Source organism: Dendropsophus ebraccatus, chromosome 5, assembly GCF_027789765.1.
Source record: "Dendropsophus ebraccatus isolate aDenEbr1 chromosome 5, aDenEbr1.pat, whole genome shotgun sequence".
NCBI lineage: Eukaryota > Metazoa > Chordata > Amphibia > Anura > Hylidae > Dendropsophus > Dendropsophus ebraccatus.
Window position 1 is genome coordinate 8,722,754 of NC_091458.1, and position 21,068 is coordinate 8,743,821.

The window sequence follows — 21,068 nt, forward strand, 5'->3', positions numbered from 1 at the left end:
TCTCTTACCGGAGCAAAGTTCGGTCCCAAGGAAAGAACTTCAATCTGTGCTTGGGTGAGTGAATGTGAAGAGAGGTTCAGAACACTTTGTCCTATGTGTTGGGTCGGCTCCTGGTGTTCATGGACTGGAACTGAGGTGGAATGTTGGTGTTTTCGTCCTCCTCTGCGTTTGCTCTTGCGTTTTTTGCTTTAGACGCAGCCTTCTTAGGTTTTGTTTTTTTGAAATATGAAGGCTGCGCTGCTGAACAACTCGGACTCTGATCGCCATCTGTAAGCTCGTCATTTAATTCCATTTCAGTGGAGGAAAAGCTGACATGCCCCTTATCCGGTTTGTTTGATCTCTATCTACCACGTTTGTGTTTACGCAGGATAGGTTTGGGAATGGAAGTGTCTATCTCCCATCTTCCCCACTCATATACTTGGTCTTTGCGGTAGTCAAACAAGTCTCTGCCGATATGGAGGTGTCCAATCACCGTGGCAAGGTGAGAGAAGGAGGTTTGTCCCCTCTTGGCGCTGTCCGGCAGTGAAATTAAAAGCGGATACTTGTACTTTAACTAAAGTACATTTAATGTCTCAAATCAAACAAAGCGTTTCAGGGTGCAGGGAACCCTTTGTCAAGTTAAAAGAGACGTGTCTTGATAAAGGGGTCCCAGCACCCTGAAATGCGTTGTTTGATTTGAGACATTAAATGTACTTTAGTTAAAGTACAAGTATCCGCTTTTAATTTCACTGCCGGACAGCGCCAAGAGGGGACAAACCTCTTTCTCTCATCCTTGTCACGGTTATTGGACACCTCCATATCGATTTCCCTGTTGGAACCCAGTGGCTCTGGATCCCTCCAACAACATCTGCCCCCGGCAGCTCCGGCTCTTCATTCTTCACTGATAGCGCATATAGATGTTGTGCTCTTAGTACAACATCCCAAGGTGAGCGTATATAGTTTACCACCATTACACCTCTGTCTCCCAGGTTTCACAGTATGGCACCTTTTTTTTTTTCTAGGGACGCTTTCATATTTTGTGTTTCCTGTTGCATAGTTTCATATTTGTTTATTTCATATTGGATGATCAGTCTCATCAGGTCAAATGAACGGGTCAATGTGTTATTCCATTCTTGGACACACAGGTAAAAAAAAAACAGTAGTCGATACCTTTTTCAAGCGAAGATCTCTGGGGATTATCTCCTTTTTGACATAAGTCTCTATAGTAGTATAATCCCACCATACACAGGTTTCGCTGACAACGTGTTTCTCCAATAGTCTTAGATCCGCCTTAAAGTCCAAGTTTTGCAAATCAATAGTAACATCTGAAGCAAATGCTTCTGCTGCTTTGTCCTGTCTCGTTTTAGAGCATTGAGACATATCGCCAAAGTTCACAGAGCAGTAGTACACACAATGAATAGGGCACAGTAGATGGCTGTTGAGTCAATCCGTCATGAGAACACCAAACAATGGTGTGGATCAGTAAGCAGGTGTCCTGGCTCGGCAATTGGAAACAACACAAGACTGCAAGGGTGAAGCCAGCTCAGCGCCAAAAGTTCACTGCTCCACACGAGTCCCCACTCCAACAGCGTGCAGGTATAAATGAAGGAAATCACCCGGGCTCAGCGATGCGGTGCTCAGAATACTTGCTTTATTTCAGTGATCCATAAGAATGACGGAGACATTCAGAACAGCTCAATCAGACCCACTCCAACGTGTTTCCGGTACGTTGCATACCCTTAATTATGGCTGGCAGTTAGCCATGCAGGTGTGTATAAATAGGTGGCCCAACTCCTTCCAGAGGCGTGGTGGCGTTGGGTCTTGACAAATACAAACACCTTTTAATAGCAACAACATAGCTAAAACCAAATAATGCGTAACTAACGCTAAGTGTGAATATCGGTGCTTAAACTCCTAATTAGAACAATAGAATATACAAAAAGAACACAAAAGCAACAAGGTGTATTAGACACAAAATCAATAATATAGTAGAGCAATATTAAACGACAACTCCGACCAAAAGTATTTTTTAATATGTTATTACTTATGAAAAGTTAGGCAAATTCCTAATGTACATTAAACATGGGAAATGCACATATACTGCTATTTTCCTTAATTTAGTAGATCATGGAATCTTTATATTCTCTCAAAAACCGTGACGTCACGAATCAGTTGTAATTCTTATGGAGTGTCCAGCAGGGGGCGCACTATATGCGTACCATTGACTTCTATATATAGTGCGCCCCCTGCTGGACACTCTATGGATTCAATGGATGTCTATGTAACACATGTCTATGTATGCACACATATACACTCTACTACTCCTCCCATCATCTACTCATAGTATGAGCAGATGATGGGTGAGTAGTGCCAGGGCCATCCCAATCACGAAAGCCCCTGCCGCCACATATATACTGTACTACTCCTCCCATCATCTGCTAATAGTATGAGCAGATGATGGGAGTAGTACAGTGTATATGTGTGCATACATAGACGTGTTACATAGACATCCATTGAATCCATAGAGTGTCCACTCCATAGGAATTACAACTGGTTTTTGAGAGAATTTAAAGATTCCATGATTTACTAAATTAAGGGAAATTAAGCAGTATATGTGCATTTCCAATAATTAATGTACATTAGGAATTTGTCTAACTTTCCATAAGTAATAACATATTAAAAAATACTTTTGGCCGAAATTCTCCTTTAAAGGGGTAGTGCGGCGCTAAAAAATTATTCACAGAATAACACACATTATAAAGTTATACAACTTTGTAATGTATGTTATGTCTGTGAATCACCCCCTTCCCCGTGTCCCACCACCCCTGCCCGTGTACCCGGAAGTGTGTGGTGCATTATACATTACCTGATCGCGGCTGAGCACAGTTGTGACGCGGCGGAGGGGGGACACGGATCAGGTAATGTATAATGCACCACACACTTCCGGGTACACGTGCGGGGGTGGTGGGACACGGGAAAGGGGGTGATTCACAGACATAACATACTTTACAAAGTTGTATAACTTTATAATGTGTGTTATTCTGTGAATAATTTTTTAGCGCCGCACTACCCCTTTAAGGAACATTCATTTTTAAAAAGGTTTTAATTTTTTAAAAGCCATCAAATAAAATAAAAGTTACACAAGTTACATATTGTTGTAATCACAATCATGTAATCGTGAGGAACAAGTATAACAAGTCAATTTCACCATAGGGCGAACGACGTATTCCCCCCAATTAAAAAAATGTGTTTTATTTTCAATTTCACGACATATAATTTTTTTCTGGTTTCGCAGCATACTTTAATAAATAAAATCATGCCTATCATTGCAAAGTACGATTAGTGGTGCAAAAACTAAGGGCTCATGTGGGTCTCTAGGTGAAAAAATGTAAATGCTTTGGTCTTTTAAGCACAAGGAGGAAAAAAAACAAAAGTGCAAAAATTGGCCCAGTCCTTAAGGGGTTAAATTTGGGACTTTGTCTCCTGTAAATTAATGGTCATTGTGCTGGTCAGTGAGTGGGGGCTGTGAATGTCTGATCAGTGGAACCTTCTAGAATGATCCAGAGCAGGAAAACTATATATAAGATGCTGTCCGTGTTCTGCAGGTTCTAGAAGACGTCATTCTTGTGTCTCCTTCATTTCCTAGATGACGACACCCGGGAGTTTTATGAAAAGCTTTGTCAGTATGAAGATGACGACCTGAGGATGATTTATGAATATTTCCAGGATGATCTGCAGCTCATTGTGGAGAACCTGAGCCCTCACCCACTTCTCACAGAGCTCCATGCCCGAAATATTCCTGATATAGAGGTGAGAGGCCATGACCTGCCGGTGTTATATACAGGAGCCCACCATGTTATCATGTGTTATATACAGGATCCCCCTGTGTTATCATGTGTTATATACAGGAGCCCCCCGTGTTATCATGTGTTATATACAGGAGCCCCCCCCCCCCGTGTTATCATGTGTTATATACAGGAGCCCACCATGTTATCATGTGTTATATACAGGAGCCCCCCGTGTTATCATGTGTTATATACAGGAGCCCCCCGTGTTATCATGTGTTATATACAGGAGCCCCCCGTGTTATCAGGTGTTATATACAGGAGCCCCCCCCCCCCGTGTTATCTTGTGTTATATACAGGAGCCCCCCCCCCCTGTGTTATCATGTGTTATATACAGGAGCCCACCATGTTATCATGTGTTATATACAGGAGCCCCCCGTGTTATCATGTGTTATATACAGGAGCCCCCCCCCTGTGTTATCATGTGTTATATACAGGAGCCCCCCCCCCCCCCCCCCCCCCTGTGTTATCATGTGTTATATACAGGAGCCCCCCCCCCCCGTGTTATCATGTGTTATATACAGGAGCCCCCCTGTGTTATCATGTGTTATATACAGGAGCCCCCCCCATGTTATCATGGGTTATATACAGGCCCCCCCCCTGTGTTATATACAGGAGCCCCCCCGTGTTATCATGGGTTATATACAGGAGCCCCCCGTGTTATCATGTATTATATACAGGAGCCCCCTGTGTTATCATGTGTTATATACAGGAGCCCCCCGTGTTATCATGGGTTATATACAGGAGCCCCCCCGTGTTATCATGTGTTATATACAGGAGCCCCCCGTGTTATCATGTGTTATATACAGGAGCCCCCCCCCCCCCCGTGTTATCATGGGTTATATACAGGACCCCCCCCCCCCCCGTGTTATATACAGGAGCCCCCCGTGTTATCATGGGTTATATACAGGAGCTACATGTGGAGCGTGGGCACAGCAACACAAGGGGGCAGATGTAGAAGCACCACAAGGCACTTGTCACAGTCGCCAGGAGTGGTATAAGCAGTTGTATACACTGACTCGCCACTTGCAGATACTAGGAGCTGTAGTAGAGAGAAGTTGTGAGCTGTACGTTATAGAAGACAGACTCTAGACTCTTAGGGGGAGATTTATCAAAGGGTGTAAAATTTAGACTGGTGCAAACTGCCCACAGCAACCAATCACAGCTCCTCTTTTCTTTCACCAGGGCTGGAAGTTGAGCTGTGATTGGTTGCTGTGGGCAGTTTGCACCAGTCTAAATTTTACATCCTTTGATAAATCTCCCCCTTAAACAGTTAAAGTCTTTACTGAAGAACTCATACTACAGAACAAATCTTTCATGGTTTAGAAATCTCAAGAATACTCTACACAGCTTAGACGCTGGGAATACACAGTGGGAAGGTTGACAAAGTCTATGAAGTCAATAAAGTTTTGAGATGGAGAACCTTGAGGTGTGAAGCTGGAGTGACTTAGGGATCTGTGGGCATGAATGTGGGATCCTAACCAGACAATAGGAATAAGCATCTACCTAAGCTACCATGTGGGCACTAAGTGACACATGATGAGAGATTACAGGCCCACCTAGTGGGAGAGCAGGCCGGTGGGGATACCACGTAGGACCTAGTGTGTTGCTGTAGAGCCTCTACGTTTGCACTTTGCTAATCTACTGGCTTGTACAGTACCTCAGTTAATCTTGTGTTGCATTCAGAGAAAGAGAAGAAAATGAAAACCCAGCATGGATGGAATTTTAGTCCCGGTGTTCCACAGCCCCTTACTTGTGGTGTTCTAGATGGACATGGCTAAGGTATCAGGAGATAGAAATATACTCAGGTCCAACCCTACTACGTGTAAACTAAGACTTCAGGAGGGAATCTTGGTCAAGAGACATTATAACCCTGTGTGATAGGGCAGTAGCCCCTGAGGTAGCTGGCTCAGGGATTGGTCAAGGTATAGTGCAGAGAACAGTTGCAAGACTCATATGATCAATAAGGAAATCAGTTAACCCCTTAAACAGTTTTGTCATTCAGCCGTGCAAATACTACACTGATATCTGGTGTTGGTGGCAGAGTTCTACAGGATTCAGTCCCAGAGCCTATAAAACACAGTACTAACCTAGACATGATGGTACAACAGCAGTGGAAACCTGCTCTGGGACACTGCAGACCCCCCCACTGAGAAAAAGCCGCCTCTGGCATACTTATAGGGAGGTATCTGTAAACATACTTAGGCACAGCATGGGTGAGTGGTAGACAGAGAACACTACAAAAGCCACTGAAATAGAAAACAGTGTATTAGACTATAAAGGCACAAGTTAGTAATAATATAAAAGTATAAAACTTGCAATGCAGTAGTCAATAAGTGCAAATCTTCCATAATGCATGTCTAACATAAGAACAATCAGGATGCATCAGTCTGTGCACTGATAAGTTTAACTTTTGTTTTGTCTGACTTTATGAAGTCAGACTTTCCTTAGGATAGGATGGTTCCTAATGAGTTAGCAGCTGCAGTTCTGCTCACAACTTAAAATCACAGACACAGACAGCTGATGTACGTATCAGTAACATAAGTTGGGGAAGCGCCCCCTTTATTGTTTTGTATTATCTTTTATAGACATGATAAGGGGAGGTATTACTCATGCGCAGTGTATTCAAGTATTGCAAACGTAACATAGAGTTCCTGGAAAATATCATTGTGAGCAAGAGTTCACATTCCTTTCTTTCTTCCAGACCATCTTTCTGTCACGCTCTGATCATCTTCTAATTCAGAGGCCTGTATATATAGGTGTAGTGCCACAGTTACGGTGTAAGGGTATGTGCACATTGAGTAAATAGGACGGAAAGTCCGTCACGTAATCTGATGCTCGCACCCGCTCGTGGACAGCAGCGTGCGTCTCTACCCGTGCCACAGACTCCATTCTATCCAGGGGCGGATTCCTTCCTCCACCCAAAGAATGAACTTGATCATTCTTTGGGCGGAGGAAGGAATCCGCCCGTGCGTAGAATGGAGTCTATGACAGGGGGAGAGGTGCGCGCGCCTGCTGCACTCCGCGAGCGGGCGTGAGCTGAGGATTACGCGACGGAGGTTCAGTCAGTAATCCTCAGTGTGCACATACCCTAAGCAGGTAACATTACATCACCTAGCCTTATCAGCACCTGAAGTGCTATGATGCGTCAGTCTTTGCATAATAAAGGTCACCTAAGTGCAGGTTTCTTCAAAGTAGAACAAAGGGGAAGGATGAACTGGGGATGTAGAAGTCAACATGACCAAGTCTCTTTGCAGAGGTGCTTAACACCTGTATCAGGAAGTTGGCATAGCAGTAATGTGAGTGTCGCCACATAGCATGGCCTCCACCATATCTGGATACAGTTGGTGGCGACCCTTTAGAAATCTTCCATGTAGTCATCATGGAGGTAGATGCTGAAGCTGATGTAGTTAAACGCGGAGTAGGCACAGCAACAAGTTTTCCCACGTTGTAAGTCACCGGAGGCTGAGCTTGAGTGACTGGTCCTGCATGATGAGCAGTAGTAGTTGTGACAGGTGAAGTTTCTCTTGAAGTATCAGCAGTGGCTGCAGCTGCAGAAAGCCGGGGGCTGGAGGCTTTGGAAGCTGAAGCTGCTGTGTCATCCCAGTCAGCTGAAAGCGACTCTGTACCCACAATCTGACCCCCCCAAACCGCTTGTACCTTCAGATAGCTGCTTTTAATCCAAAATCTGTAATGGGGTCCGTTTGGCAGGTGATACGGTTATTGTCCTAAAAAACAACTTTTAAACTTGCAGCTACTTTCCCAGCGGGCGTGGCCTAGATTGTGTATGCATTAGGCTGGCACAACCTCTCTGTCCCTCCTCCTCCTCATGATTAGGAATGCTCCAGGCAGATTGCCTACTATTCCTCAGCTGTGTCAGCCCGGCACATGGGCTGGATCGTTAAGACACCTGTGCATTGTTCAGACAGGAGTACATGTTCCAGTGGCATTCCTAATGATGAAGAGGATGGGGAGGAGGGATGGAGGGGTGGTGCAAAGTTACGGCACAGATACTCCCGTGGGGCACGGGGCTGCAAGTTTAAAAGTTGTTTTTAGGACAATAACTGCATCACCTGCCAAACGGGAGGACAGATCTTGGATTAAAAGCAGCTATCCGAAGGTACAAGTGGTTTGGGGGAGGGGGGGCAGATTGTGGGTACAGAGTCGCTTGAAGGGTTCTTGCATAGGGAACAGTACTGGTGTCTCTGCAGCTCTCCATTTCTTGGTTCCACAATGGAAAGAGGTATATTCCCTGATCTCTCTGGCTGGAGGTTGTGTTTCTGTATAGGCAGATAGTCTGTTTGATCTATAGGATTATCCCGGGCCATCACTAGGCACATGTATGATGGTTTGTGCTTTTAATATCTATTGCAGTGGAAGATCTGGAGTTTTTTGAATGTGTATATTTTAGATACTAGGTTTTGTATGTGTGTTTCTATGTACATTTTATGAATTTATATTTTATTGTTTATTTATATGTGAGGTGTCAATTCAAGGGTTCTATGAAGGATGTATATGGATAGACATGTCAGTGATGGTGGCATGTCAATATGTTTGTTGTGTTATTATAGCGCCGACCCCGCTGTGACCTGGAAGCAGTATAATGAACTGTCATGGGGCCGGCACTTTAAAATAGGACTCTGGATTTGAAGTTGTTGTAAGCTTGAAAAAGGCTCCAGTAGATGTAAGAGCTGAAACGCGTCACTTTTTGTACAGTAAGAGATTTCCTGTTGGAATTTGCCACTGTTGGAGAGTTCCTTACCAGCACTGACGCCATTACCCCAGGGTTCCTGCTCTCCAAATCACCTGCGCAACCAATTTGAAGGGAGTTTTGTGCTATTTGGCATGATCCAGGCCAGTGTTCCTTTGTCCATATTGTCATTTAGTCGCTGATCCTTCTTGATATACAAGCTCATCATAGTGTTGTGTAGTGTTTGCACAAGGTGAGCGTTAGGAACCGGACAGCAGGACAAGACAAACCGTGAGCCCTAAGCTCAGCCCCGCCCACTGTCCTCTACCTATTTGCCACAATCCGCCCTAAAATGGCGGCGAGCAACTGGGCGGCAGTCCCTGCGCTGGCTAGGTGGGACACAAGGACAAGACAGACAGACAAAACACAATAACGAATGGTCAACAGTCCGGGTCACAACAAACGGGCAGCAAAAGTACAAAATCACAATCCGAAGGCAAGGTCAATATACAGGCAGTATGGTCAGGGGCAGGCAGCAAACAAGAATGGTCAGAAAGGCAAAGCAGGGTCAGAATCAACAGTGCAAGAATAGAAACACAGAACCAGGCAGAGACAAGCTCAATATCCGGCAAAGATATCCCAGACTGAGGTAGTTATATAGGAGGCCAGGGTTCTGATCCAGAACATAATTGGACCATCCCCCTGAACTCCAAGCACAGACAGCTGAGAACAAAACAGATCCACTGGCAGGAAGACCTGTCAGTCACAGCAGAACCAGAACACAGATTAACCCTGACATGGCCAGACAAAACTCAGCAGGTAAAGTCGGGTGTGTCTCCCAAAGAGAGCAAATAAACCAGTGTTCAGACACAGCAAAACAAAACACAGAACAGAATAAGAGAATATCAGCGCCTTCTCGGCCGTACAGCACGAGCAGAGGGGCGCATAATGCTCCGCAAAGATACAGTCCTGACAGTACCCCCCCTTTTATGAGGGGCCTCAGGACCCTCACAGGACTCAACCTCACTTAGAAGATTGCCATCTGACTCCCATTCATCAGAAGACGAGTCCATGGCATGGAGAACAGGCTTACTGACAGGACGAGCAGAACAACATGTTAAATTCACATCAGATACAGGCAAATCAGGTACAACAGAACTAGAAATATTAATTTCGCCGGAGGGTACCTGTGCGCCCAAGTGACCTTCCTGGGAGTCACCTGGACGCCGATGATCTGGGTGCAGGTTTTCTTGCCGCTTGGGCCGCTTGTGGCAGAAACTGATGAAATGGCCACTGTCACCACAGTAATAACACAGACCGTTGTGTCTCCGGTGTTCTCGCCTGGTCCTGGCATCCAATAGTCCCAGCTGCATGGGCTCGTCCTCAGGAATAGTAGGGGTAACAAGAGGGGTTTTGACAGAATAGGAGACAGATTGTTTAGAAGAGTCAGAGTCTACTTTCTCCCTATGTCTGTCACGGAGCCTGCGGTCTATACGAATAGCCAAATTCATGGCCTGCTTAAGGGTGGAAGGATCTGGGTGTCCTGTCCAGGCATCCTTAATGCCATCAGACAACCCCTGCTTAAACTTGCATCTAAGTGCAGGATCATTCCATCCGGATGGAACGCACCACTGGCGGAACTCAGCACAATACTCCTCCACCGGTCGCTTGCCCTGTCTCAAAGTAGTCAACTGCCTCTCAGCTGCTGCTGCCCTGTCAGGGTCATCATAGAGTAACTCCAATGCAGAGAAAAACTGATCCACAGAAGATAACTCAGTGGCATCTGGAGGCAAAGAAAAGGCCCACTCCTGCGGAGGTCCTTGTAAGAGTGACATAATAATGCCTACTCTCTGGCTCTCATCCCCAGAGGACCGGGGACAAAGTCTGAAAAACAACTTACATCCCTCTCTAAAGATTCGAAAGGCCTTTCTTTCGCCTTTGAACCTATCAGGAAGCTGCACTGGAGGTTCTGGGGGAGCAGCAGCAGATAGCATGGCATTTTGGCCCAGGAAAGACTCTACCTGCTGCACCCATTGCGTAAGGTCCAGAACAAGCTGGTTGAGACTTTGCATTTGCTCAACCAGAGCTTTCATGGGGTCCATAGCAAGGTGGAGAGAGAGAAAAAAAAAGTAGGGCCGGATATTCTGTTAGGAACCGGACAGCAGGACAAGACAAACCGTGAGCCCTAAGCTCAGCCCCGCCCACTGTCCTCTACCTATTTGCCACAATCCGCCCTAAAATGGCGGCGAGCAACTGGGCGGCAGTCCCTGCGCTGGCTAGGTGGGACACAAGGACAAGACAGACAGACAAAACACAATAACGAATGGTCAACAGTCCGGGTCACAACAAACGGGCAGCAAAAGTACAAAATCACAATCCGAAGGCAAGGTCAATATACAGGCAGTATGGTCAGGGGCAGGCAGCAAACAAGAATGGTCAGAAAGGCAAAGCAGGGTCAGAATCAACAGTGCAAGAATAGAAACACAGAACCAGGCAGAGACAAGCTCAATATCCGGCAAAGATATCCCAGACTGAGGTAGTTATATAGGAGGCCAGGGTTCTGATCCAGAACATAATTGGACCATCCCCCTGAACTCCAAGCACAGACAGCTGAGAACAAAACAGATCCACTGGCAGGAAGACCTGTCAGTCACAGCAGAACCAGAACACAGATTAACCCTGACATGGCCAGACAAAACTCAGCAGGTAAAGTCGGGTGTGTCTCCCAAAGAGAGCAAATAAACCAGTGTTCAGACACAGCAAAACAAAACACAGAACAGAATAAGAGAATATCAGCGCCTTCTCGGCCGTACAGCACGAGCAGAGGGGCGCATAATGCTCCGCAAAGATACAGTCCTGACAGTGAGTGTGCAGTTACTAGTACACCTGTCTGCCCTGTGTCCGTGAGTTGTCACATCCTGCACCAAATCGCACCCCCCACCCCCACCCTTTCTTTTCCCTGCACATTATAGGGGGGGTGACAGGAGGTAACTGGGGGTGATAACCCTTTGCTGTGATTTATCTTTGTATAATGTTCCTTATGTCAGATCTTTCTTGTGTTCTAGAAATACCAGAGTCTAGAAAATGATAGAAAAACATTGGCCCGGACGTTACTACAGGATATTCTCCTTGGAGGAAGAGAAGCTATGATAGCATTGTGGGACAGTCTTTCTGCCTTACAGAAGAATCATGACTCCCCTGACCTGCACGCTGTACTGGAGGAACTCTACCGAGATACAGGTAAGATTGTAGATGAGAATAGGGAATAGGGGTTTTCATTACTTACATAGAACACAATAATAAGATCTGCTTTTTACACTCTGCACCCTCAGTATTAGTATCAGCGTCTTAGGCTAAGATAAATGCAGCATTGGATAACCTAGAAAACCCACATACCTACATATTTATTATACAGTATATAGTATGACAAGTATGAGATTGCGCAGGACGGGGGAGTCCGACCTCTGAACATCCCTGGGATCTCTGTATCGTCGCACCAACTCATTTGTCTTGAACAGAGATGTGGGTCTGCACATGACCTGCGGCTCTATTTGTTCTCTATGAAGCGGCTGGAAAGAGACAAGTGCTGTACTCTGCTCTCTCCAGCGGTAAGGCCAGGTGTCAGTATGCTCTTGTGGAGCAAATAAAATTTTTTTTTGCCTAAATACCGGCCCCAGGAGACAGGCACACCCGGGAACGGACATGTTTTCATGAAGAAGACAGAACAGTACCAGCGGTTTGGCGTCTGATGACGTCCTTTATTCACATCTCTCATTTCTTATTAGGTTCTCTGGTGGAACAAATCATACTGGATAAAGATGGCCAACAACTTCCCCCGGAGCTGATAGGTAAGTGCACATTATATAACATTATTATCATCACAGTGTAATGCCCCAATGTGTGTGGACCCGCTGTGTTTCCTTAGCCAAACTATGTATATATGTGACTGCTCAAGGTGGCCGAGCGCTGTATGCCGCTATTTGTGCTATCACTGCAGCTGCCTGTGTGTAAGTGCAATGGCTGCAGCAGGTTGTGTGTGTTAGTGAGAAAGAGGCTGAAATTAAAGGGGTATGGGCAACAGTGAAAATTCCAGGAGGAATAGTGTGTGTGTGTGAGCTATGGCTGCAGCAGGGTGTGTGTGTGTGTGTGTGCTATGGCTGCAACAGGCTGTGTGTGCGTGCTATGGCTGCAGCAGACTGTATGTGTGTGTGCTATGTCTGCAGCAGGGTGTGTGTGTGCCCTATGGCTGCAGCAGACTCTGTGTGTATGTGCGCTATGGCTGTAGCAGGCTGTGTGTGTGAGTGCTATGGCTGCAGCAGGCTGTGTGTGTATGTGTGCCCTATGGCTGCAGCAGACTCTGTGTGTATGTGTGCTATGGCTGTAGCAGGCTGTGTGTGTGAGTGCTATGGCTGCAGCAGGCTGTGTGTGTATGTGTGCGCTATGGCTGCAGCAGACTCTGTGTGTGTATGCATGCTATGGCTGCGTTCACACTACGTATATTTCAATCAGTATATTTCAGTCAGTATTGCAACCAAAACCAGGAGTGGATTAAAAACACAGAAAGGCTCTGTTCACACAATGTTGAAATTGAGTGGATGGCCGCCATTTAATGGCAAATATTTGCTGTTATTTTAAAACAACGGCTGTTGTGTTGAAATAATGGCAGTTATTTACTGTTATATGGCAGCCATCCACTCAATTTCAACATTGTGTGAACAGATCCTTTTTGAGTTTTTATTCCACTCCGGGTTTTGGTTGCAATACTGACTGAAATATACGTAGTGTGAACGCAGCCTATGGCTGTAGCAGGCTGTGTGTGTGTGCAATGGCTGCAGCACACTGTAGATGTGTGTGCTATGGCTGCAGCAGGCTGTGTGTGTATGCGCTATTTCTGCAGCAGGGTGTGTGTGTGCGCCATGGCTGCAGCCAGGGCTGTATTAACAGCTGCTGCTACCCTAGGCACTAAACCTGAAGACGCCCCATCTTGGGGAGTGTGAAGGAGAGAGGTTTCGGTCACATGCAATATCTCTACATGTAGAAACATTGTCTGAAACACGTTTTTCCTGGTTTTTAACTGCTTAAAACATAAATTGAATCAATGATTTGTCATGGCCGCGGCGGCTTCCCGCGTTTCGGGTCGCCGCCGCGACCGCCTCCTGTCCCATGCAGCCGCCGGGGTCCTTGTGTAGGGACCCGGCGCTGCTGCTAGTTCGGCCCCTGGGGCGCCTCACCTCTCCTCCGTTCCTGTCTCTGTCTGTGCCGGCCGGCGCGCGCGTCCCCGCCTCCTAGGGCGCGCGCGCGCCGGCTGTCTCAGATTTAAAGGGGCAGTGCGCTCCTAATTGGTCATGCACACTATCACTCCCTATAAATTCCAGCCCTGCCCCACTACAGGTGTTGGAGCCTCTACATGCTTCCTATAGCATTTGGCCCAGCTCCCTGTTGTTCCTGATTCCTGTCCGCTACCTGGTCCCTAGTCCTTGTTCCTGATTCCTATCCGCTACCTGGTCCCTACTCCTTGTTCCTGCTTCCCCATTATACTTTAGTTCCTGTGTTCAGCCTGTCACCTGCGGTCTCGCCTACAGACCACTGCCAGTACCATCTCCTGCCTACTGCTCCTGCCACGCCTCGCCTGCCGTCACCAGCAACCAAGCCAGGGGTAGCGACCTGGGGGTCGCCTGCCGCAGCAAGTCCATCCCGCCTTGCGTCGGGCTCTGGTGAAAACCAGCGGCCCCTTAGACTCCGCTCCCTGGTGAGGTTAGTGCCATCGCTGGTGACGGTCCAGTGGATCCACTACTCCAGGCGTTACAGTAGGCTCCAACCATGGATCCCGGCGAGGTGCCTGATCTCCGTGACGTCGCAAGAGTGGTCGCTCAACAGGCTCAACAAATCCAGCAATTGACTGCCGCCCTACAGCAGCATACTACAGCCCAGCGCCTACCACCACCTGCAGCTACCTCGAGACTTCTACTGGCTCTCCCAAGCAAATACTCTGGTGACTTTGTGCAGAGGATTCCTGACCCAATGCACTATGTATATCGAACTTCTAAGCATATTCAACAGACATGCAGACACTATATAAGGGTCTCTGCTAACCACCAGATGGGGCTGCCCTATAGTCACTAGAAGAATTGAAAATCTTAATAGGAATGGTTGACTAAATGAGGCTTAAAACATAACCTTTAATAGCTCGCTAAAATCTTAACACTACTTATATCAATAAATAGAAAATCAGAAAATATGTGACAAAACACTGTGATAACTAACTCCCACGTCCAAACAGAGTATAGTAGATATAAATGGACCTAAAAGCAAGATGGTAACAACAAGTGTGGGTGGGGGTAGTGCACTCTGTACTACAGAGAGATGATCTAGCCCTGCCTTTTGGGGTGGTCACCTCCTTAGCAGGGTGGCCCCAACCACGATGGCGGTCCCTACTCTCAAATAAGTGCGCGGGAGAAAAAAATAAACACCATGTGTCCCTACAAAAATATATACCCAAAAACTAATAGAAGGAAAAAAAAAAAAAAACGTGTACACTCCATAAATTATGTACAATAATGATCAACAGATATAATTATATATAAATATTCCTACGCGTTTCCCCCGTCTGTTTGCTACGGGTTCATCAGGGAATCAACAAGCAATGATCATTTAATATTTAAAAAAGATAAACAGCAATCTGCACCACTATAAGATAAGAACACACAATGGCTACTGCTATATAGCAACTTATAGTATGGTTATCTCTCCCATGTGGTTAAGGTGTTAGAAACATACCTATAATGCCAGAATCATATATGGAGAAACCACAGCAGTATATTATTCAACTAGTAAAATGTAACCCACAAATGTTTCGCAAATAGAAAACACTGCAGTATGAAGTTAGATCTAGACAACAATGCATCCTAGACCAGATATGGATATAAAGGAGCAATATACTCATCTAGAAAAAGATGGCCAGAAAACGGGTCCACGGATACATATGCCCCGCGTGCATAAAGCGATGTATGGCCACGGTCGGGTGAAAGATAGACACCCCTAACCAGCGTTCCCGATGTGGGGTGTACTAAGAGGCTGCTGCGTTTAGCTAGTAGTCCTACCTTAAGTAGCTGGTAAATGCCCGTCCATGCTGGGATCCGCCGCCGGTGTGCAAACACCTGCTTCCGCCTTGTGGAACGCAGGCGTGCGTTCCACCCTGTCCCTTCCTTACCGGATATGATGTCACATAGTGATACCCTTCCGTCTGCTGGAACGCAGATAGAATAGCTCAATGAACTGTTGCCCAGGTATGGAACGCAAGCTCTACATAATGTAGTTACGCCCTCCGGTGTGGAATCAATCGTCACATGACCGTAACATACCCGTAAAATAGATCAGTGAGCTGTTACTGTGAGCTCAAGGCACACTTAATGTGTGAGTTAGGCCCAGCCCCACTTAATGTGTGACTCAAAACCATCATCGCGAGAACGTCACTTAGTATAGTGGATTATGATAGTTACGGTCCTTGGCTACACACAGCTGGTTGCACAATTTATGATGACCAGCGCGGATAGTATTTACCTATGAATCTATGCAGTTACATAGAGACAAATCAATAATAAGCCTCATTTAGTCAACCATTCCTATTAAGATTTTCGAACTTCTAAGCAGTCAGTTTCCCACTGAGCGCTCTAAAGTGGCTTTCATCATCAGCCTATTAGAGGGTAGAGCTCTGGCCTGGGCCACGCCGCTGTGGGACCGAGATGACCCTGCTGCTGCCAATCTCCGAACCTTCTTATTCGAGTTTCGCTCTGCTTTGAGGAACCTGCCCGTGCTACTTCAGCTGAAACTGCTCTCCTCAACCTCTCTCAAGGGAGCTCCTCTGTTGGCGATTACGCCATCCAGTTCCATACCCTGGCGGCTGAATTGGACTGGAATGAAGCCGCTCTAATAGCCACCTTCAAGAAGGGCCTGTCTAGTCGGGTGAGAGACGTGCTTTCCGCCCGAGACCTACCCACCTCCCTGAACGAACTCATCCTACTGGCCACCAGAGTTGATACTCGTTTTTCGGAGAGGGAGAAGGAGGTTCGGCATGAACATCTACTAGGCTTGTCCCGTCGCCATCACCAGCTGGCGCCGGTTTTCCAGAATCCTGACTTTCCGGTGTCCCAGCCCTCTCCTGAGATTCCTATGCAGGTGGAACGGGCTCACCTGACGCCTGATGAAAGAATTCGTCGTCTGGAGCTGAATCTCTGCCTCTACTGCGGTGGTTCGGATCACTTTCGGCTGAGATGTCCCCAACGTCCTCAAACGTCCGGGAAATGCTCGCACCTAGGTCCGGTGGGACAGGTGTCCCTAGGTGTGAATGCCACCTCTCCAAGTTTGTCTATGCCGGTTTCCATCCAGACACCCTCAGGACAAAATCACCAGACTACTGCCTTTCTCGATTCTGGGTCAGCAGGCAGTTTTATTGCGGCAACATTGGTCCAAAGATGGCGGCTACCCGTGACCCAACTAGCCAGGCCCCTGACTATCTCCTCGGTCACGGGCGAGATTCTTACCGACCAGGTATATTACCAGACCGCACCTCTAGTCCTCCAGGTGGGTCCTTTACATCAGGAAAAGATATCCTTCTACGTCCTGCCCCATTCTTCCCCCCGCCATCCTCCTGGGACTCCCTTGGCTGCAATTACATGCTCCTAAGCTGGACTGGAGAACCGGGGAGATTATCAGTTGGGGTCAGGACTGTTCCAACCAGTGTCTCAAGTCACCTCAGACCAAGTACTCTATGTCGTCACCTGACCCCGCCAAGCCTCTATCTGGCCTACCGGCAGAAGACCAAGACTTGGCGGATGTCTTCTCTGCCGAGGAGGACTCTCTATCGTCTCACCAGGCGTATGATTTTCCCACAGACCTCCTTCCTGGTACTCCTTCTCCTCGAGGTCGAGTGTACCCTCTCTCCGTACCCGAGACTGAGGTCATGTCCTCTTACAACCGGGAGAACTTACAGAAGGATCTCATCCACAAACCCACATCCCCTCGCCACATTATACCTCCTGATCGCCTAGTACCAGTCGTCACCTCTACTCTTCAGAGAATACCCCCCGGAAAGACCCATGTTCACCCTGCGCTTCGAAGAGGGATTTTGAAGTGGGGACATTCCTCTTTGGAGGCCGGGCACCCTGGAGTCCGAAAGACCGGGCAACGGATCTCCCGCCACTACTGGTGGCCCAGTTTGTTCCAAGATGTCAAAGACTTTGTGGCTTCCTGTGCCATTTGCAGGCAAGAAAGAGGGGGAGGCCAAAGGGGGGGGGGGGTACTGTCACGGCCGCGGCGGCTTCCCGCGTTCCGGGTCGCCGCCGCAACCGCCTCCTGTCCCATGCAGCCGCCGGGGTCCTTGTGTAGGGACCCGGCGCTGCTGCTAGTTCGGCCCCTGGGGCGCCTCACCTCTCCTCCGTTCCTGTCTCCGTCTGTGCCGGCCGGCGCGCGCGTCCCCGCCTCCTCGGGCGCGCGCGCGCCGGCTGTCTCAGATTTAAAGGGGCAGTGCGCTCCTAATTGGTCATGCACACTATCACTCCCTATAAATTCCAGCCCTGCCCCACTACAGGTGTTGGAGCCTCTACATGCTTCCCATAGCGTTTGGCCCAGCTCCCTGTTGTTCCTGATTCCTGTCCGCTACCTGGTCCCTAGTCCTTGTTCCTGATTCCTGTCCGCTACCTGGTCCCTACTCCTTGTTCCTGGTTCCTGCTTTCCCGTTATACTTTAGTTCCTGTGTTCAGCCTGTCACCTGCGGTCTCGCCTACAGACCACTGCCAGTACCATCTCCTGCCTACTGCTCCTGCCACGCCTCGCCTGCCGTCACCAGCAACCAAGCCAGGGGTGGCGACCTGGGGGTCGCCTGCCGCAGCAAGTCCATCCCGCCTTGCGGCGGGCTCTGGTGAAAACCAGCGGCCCCTTAGACTCCGCTCCCTGGTGAGGTTAGTGCCATCGCTGGTGACGGTCCAGTGGATCCACTACTCCAGGCGTTACATGATTAGAGCAGTCTGCATATTGTGTGAAGGAATTCTCACCACAGGATTGGTAGATAATAGCTCCAGACCTGAACAATTCCATCATACCTCCCCCCCTCCCCCCACAAAAAGACAACACATTTAATGGCAGTGTGGGAGTGGGAGGTGGGAGATAAAAACAAAAAAAAAAGTTCTATACTAGCAATAGTATTGCAGATACAGCGCTTAATTTTTTGGCTAAATGTAGCTCCCTGCTAGTGGATACAATCTGGAGATGGACCCGTTCCCTCCAAGCAGTAAAGGTTGTAGGGTACAAACCCACTTGACGTATTTGCTGCGTGAATCAGTCTTAAAAATAAGCAGGCAAAACGCAGGTTGGCTTTATACAATTGTTCTGCGTTAAAATACGCAATTGCGTATTTTTGAAGCGTGAAGCTACATGCGTTTTTCACACAGGTTGTTAACAACTGATGCTTTGCTAACAACAAGCTTCACGCTTCAAAAATACGCAATTGTGTATTTTAACGCAGAACAATTGTATAAAGCCAACATGCGTTTTGCCTGCTTATTTTTAAGACTGATTCACGCAGCAAATACGTCAAGTGGGTTTGTACCCGTAAACAATATATATGTATGTATCCAGCGCCACTACTCTAACTCTGGTGATCACGTATCAATAAAATAAGTGAAACTTACTCAGTCTGGATGCTGTTGTTGATGCGATGTCCTCTGTATAGTTTTCCTTGGTTCTATTGTCTTAGTAGCGGTCGCAATGGGTGAATGCAACGAATCAGTCTGTAGATTATTATGCTGGGAGCGCGCTCCAGCCGGTAGCGCGATCTCAACAGGCTACAGCGTTCTGTGTGTGTGAAGTGTGACGTCACAGTAACTCACTACGGAGTCTCAAAGGGACCATCCAACGTTTTAGTGTGACTTACGCCTTCATCAGGGATAGCGGCCCCCCTTTGCTCTCTCCTTTTATAGATGTCAACGGAACGCTTCCAATCAGGCAGGTAATCCGTTGTTCACATTCATGCTGCCCTAAGCACCGGACCACGGGTGCCTAGTGGTAAATACGACCCTGGCTGCAGCAGACTCTGTGTGTAAGTGCTATGGCTGCAGCAGGCTGTGTGTGTATGTGTGCGCTATGGCTGTAGCAGGCTGTGTGTGTGTGCTATCACTGCAGCAGGCTGTGTGTGCGCTAGTGATGTCACGATACCAGAATGTTGACTTCAATACTGATACTAGATTTTTTATTTCAATACTCGATACCAATTCGATACTTAATAAAGTATGAGAAAAAGCTACAATAGAAATATAATGCCCCCTAGACAGCAAATATAATAACCCACCAACTGTTTTGAAGGTGTTAAGGTCTTCAGGTCTGCACTATTACAGTGATACCCGTTTATGGACTTTTTATTTCATTATACTACTTTAGGAATAAAGTGTAACATTTTGTAAATAAAGGTGCTTAAAATTGCCCTACTCTGACTCCTGTAGACTCCTGTTCAACTTTTGCCCTGTAGGGCGGTGGTATGCGGGATTATTTTTTGCACTGTGATCTGTAGTTTTATTTGGTATCACATTTGTATATATGTTTTTTTATTCATTCATTTTATGAATCTTTTGGGGGGATGTGATTTAACCAAAATTCAGCAAATTTGTACTTGGCTTTTTAGCGCTTACATTGTTTAGTGTGCAAGATCTGGAATGTGATCATTTTATAGTTTGGGCAATGACACTTCAGCTTTCAGGCTATGCTGGGGGTTGTAGTCCTGTAATATTTCAGCAATCAGGGTATGCTGGGGGTTGTAGTCTTGTAATAGTTCAGCTATCAGGCTATGCTGGGGTTGTAGTTGTATAATATGTCAGCTATCAGGCTATGCTGGGGGTTGTAGTCTTGTAATAGTTCAGCTATTAGGCTATGCTGGGGGTTGTAGTTGTGTAATATGGACAATGTGTCAATGTACCCAGCAGTAAACAGAAGGCTACAGAAAGCTACCAGGTCTGGACAGACAGGGAAGGGTTAATGTGCCGGGCAGGTCAGTTCCTCTAGCCTCAGCTTCTCACACTGGCTGCATTCAAGGAAGGACAAGAGGCTGAGGTGTGACGGGCTGCAGTCATTAGCAGCAGGGGTCTGCTTCACATTGTAGCCGACCCCCACTGCTTCTGGAATGGCTCAGGAGGGGTCATATGTCGCGACACTTACACAGTTAAAAAGCAGACACAAGCCATCGCTCTGTGTTGGCTATTAGAATTTATCACTGCAGTGAGTGGAGGGTGGGGCGGATGAAGGTGGTGACACTAGGGGGCAGGGGGCAGCAGTGAGAGAACATGGCTGGTGCTCTGCTAGCCGCCAGCCTTGTTCTCTGCACTCAGGGACGGATTAACTTTACCATAGGCCCCGGGCTGTTCACCAAGCCTGGGCCCCCCCCACCCCACTGTAACTATGGCAGCACTAGCCTGGCGTTCATAGTACAGGACAGATAATGTCATAATGTCCTGATTTGTGCAAAATTGCCATAAAAAACTGTGATTTTTTGCAAAGCATGGCAAAAGTGT

General features: G+C 47.3%; 1 protein-coding gene across 1 annotated transcript in view; it reads left to right on the top strand.

The window, feature by feature from the left end:
• LOC138793990 (NACHT, LRR and PYD domains-containing protein 3-like) overlaps positions 1-21,068 on the top strand; it is a 90,316-nt gene that overhangs the window by 11,843 nt on the left and 57,405 nt on the right. The window contains exons 4-6 of the mRNA XM_069972755.1: positions 3,626-3,789; positions 11,580-11,754; positions 12,300-12,362. Coding sequence (XP_069828856.1) covers positions 3,626-3,789; positions 11,580-11,754; positions 12,300-12,362 — 402 coding nt within the window. The remainder of the gene's footprint in view (positions 1-3,625; positions 3,790-11,579; positions 11,755-12,299; positions 12,363-21,068) is intronic.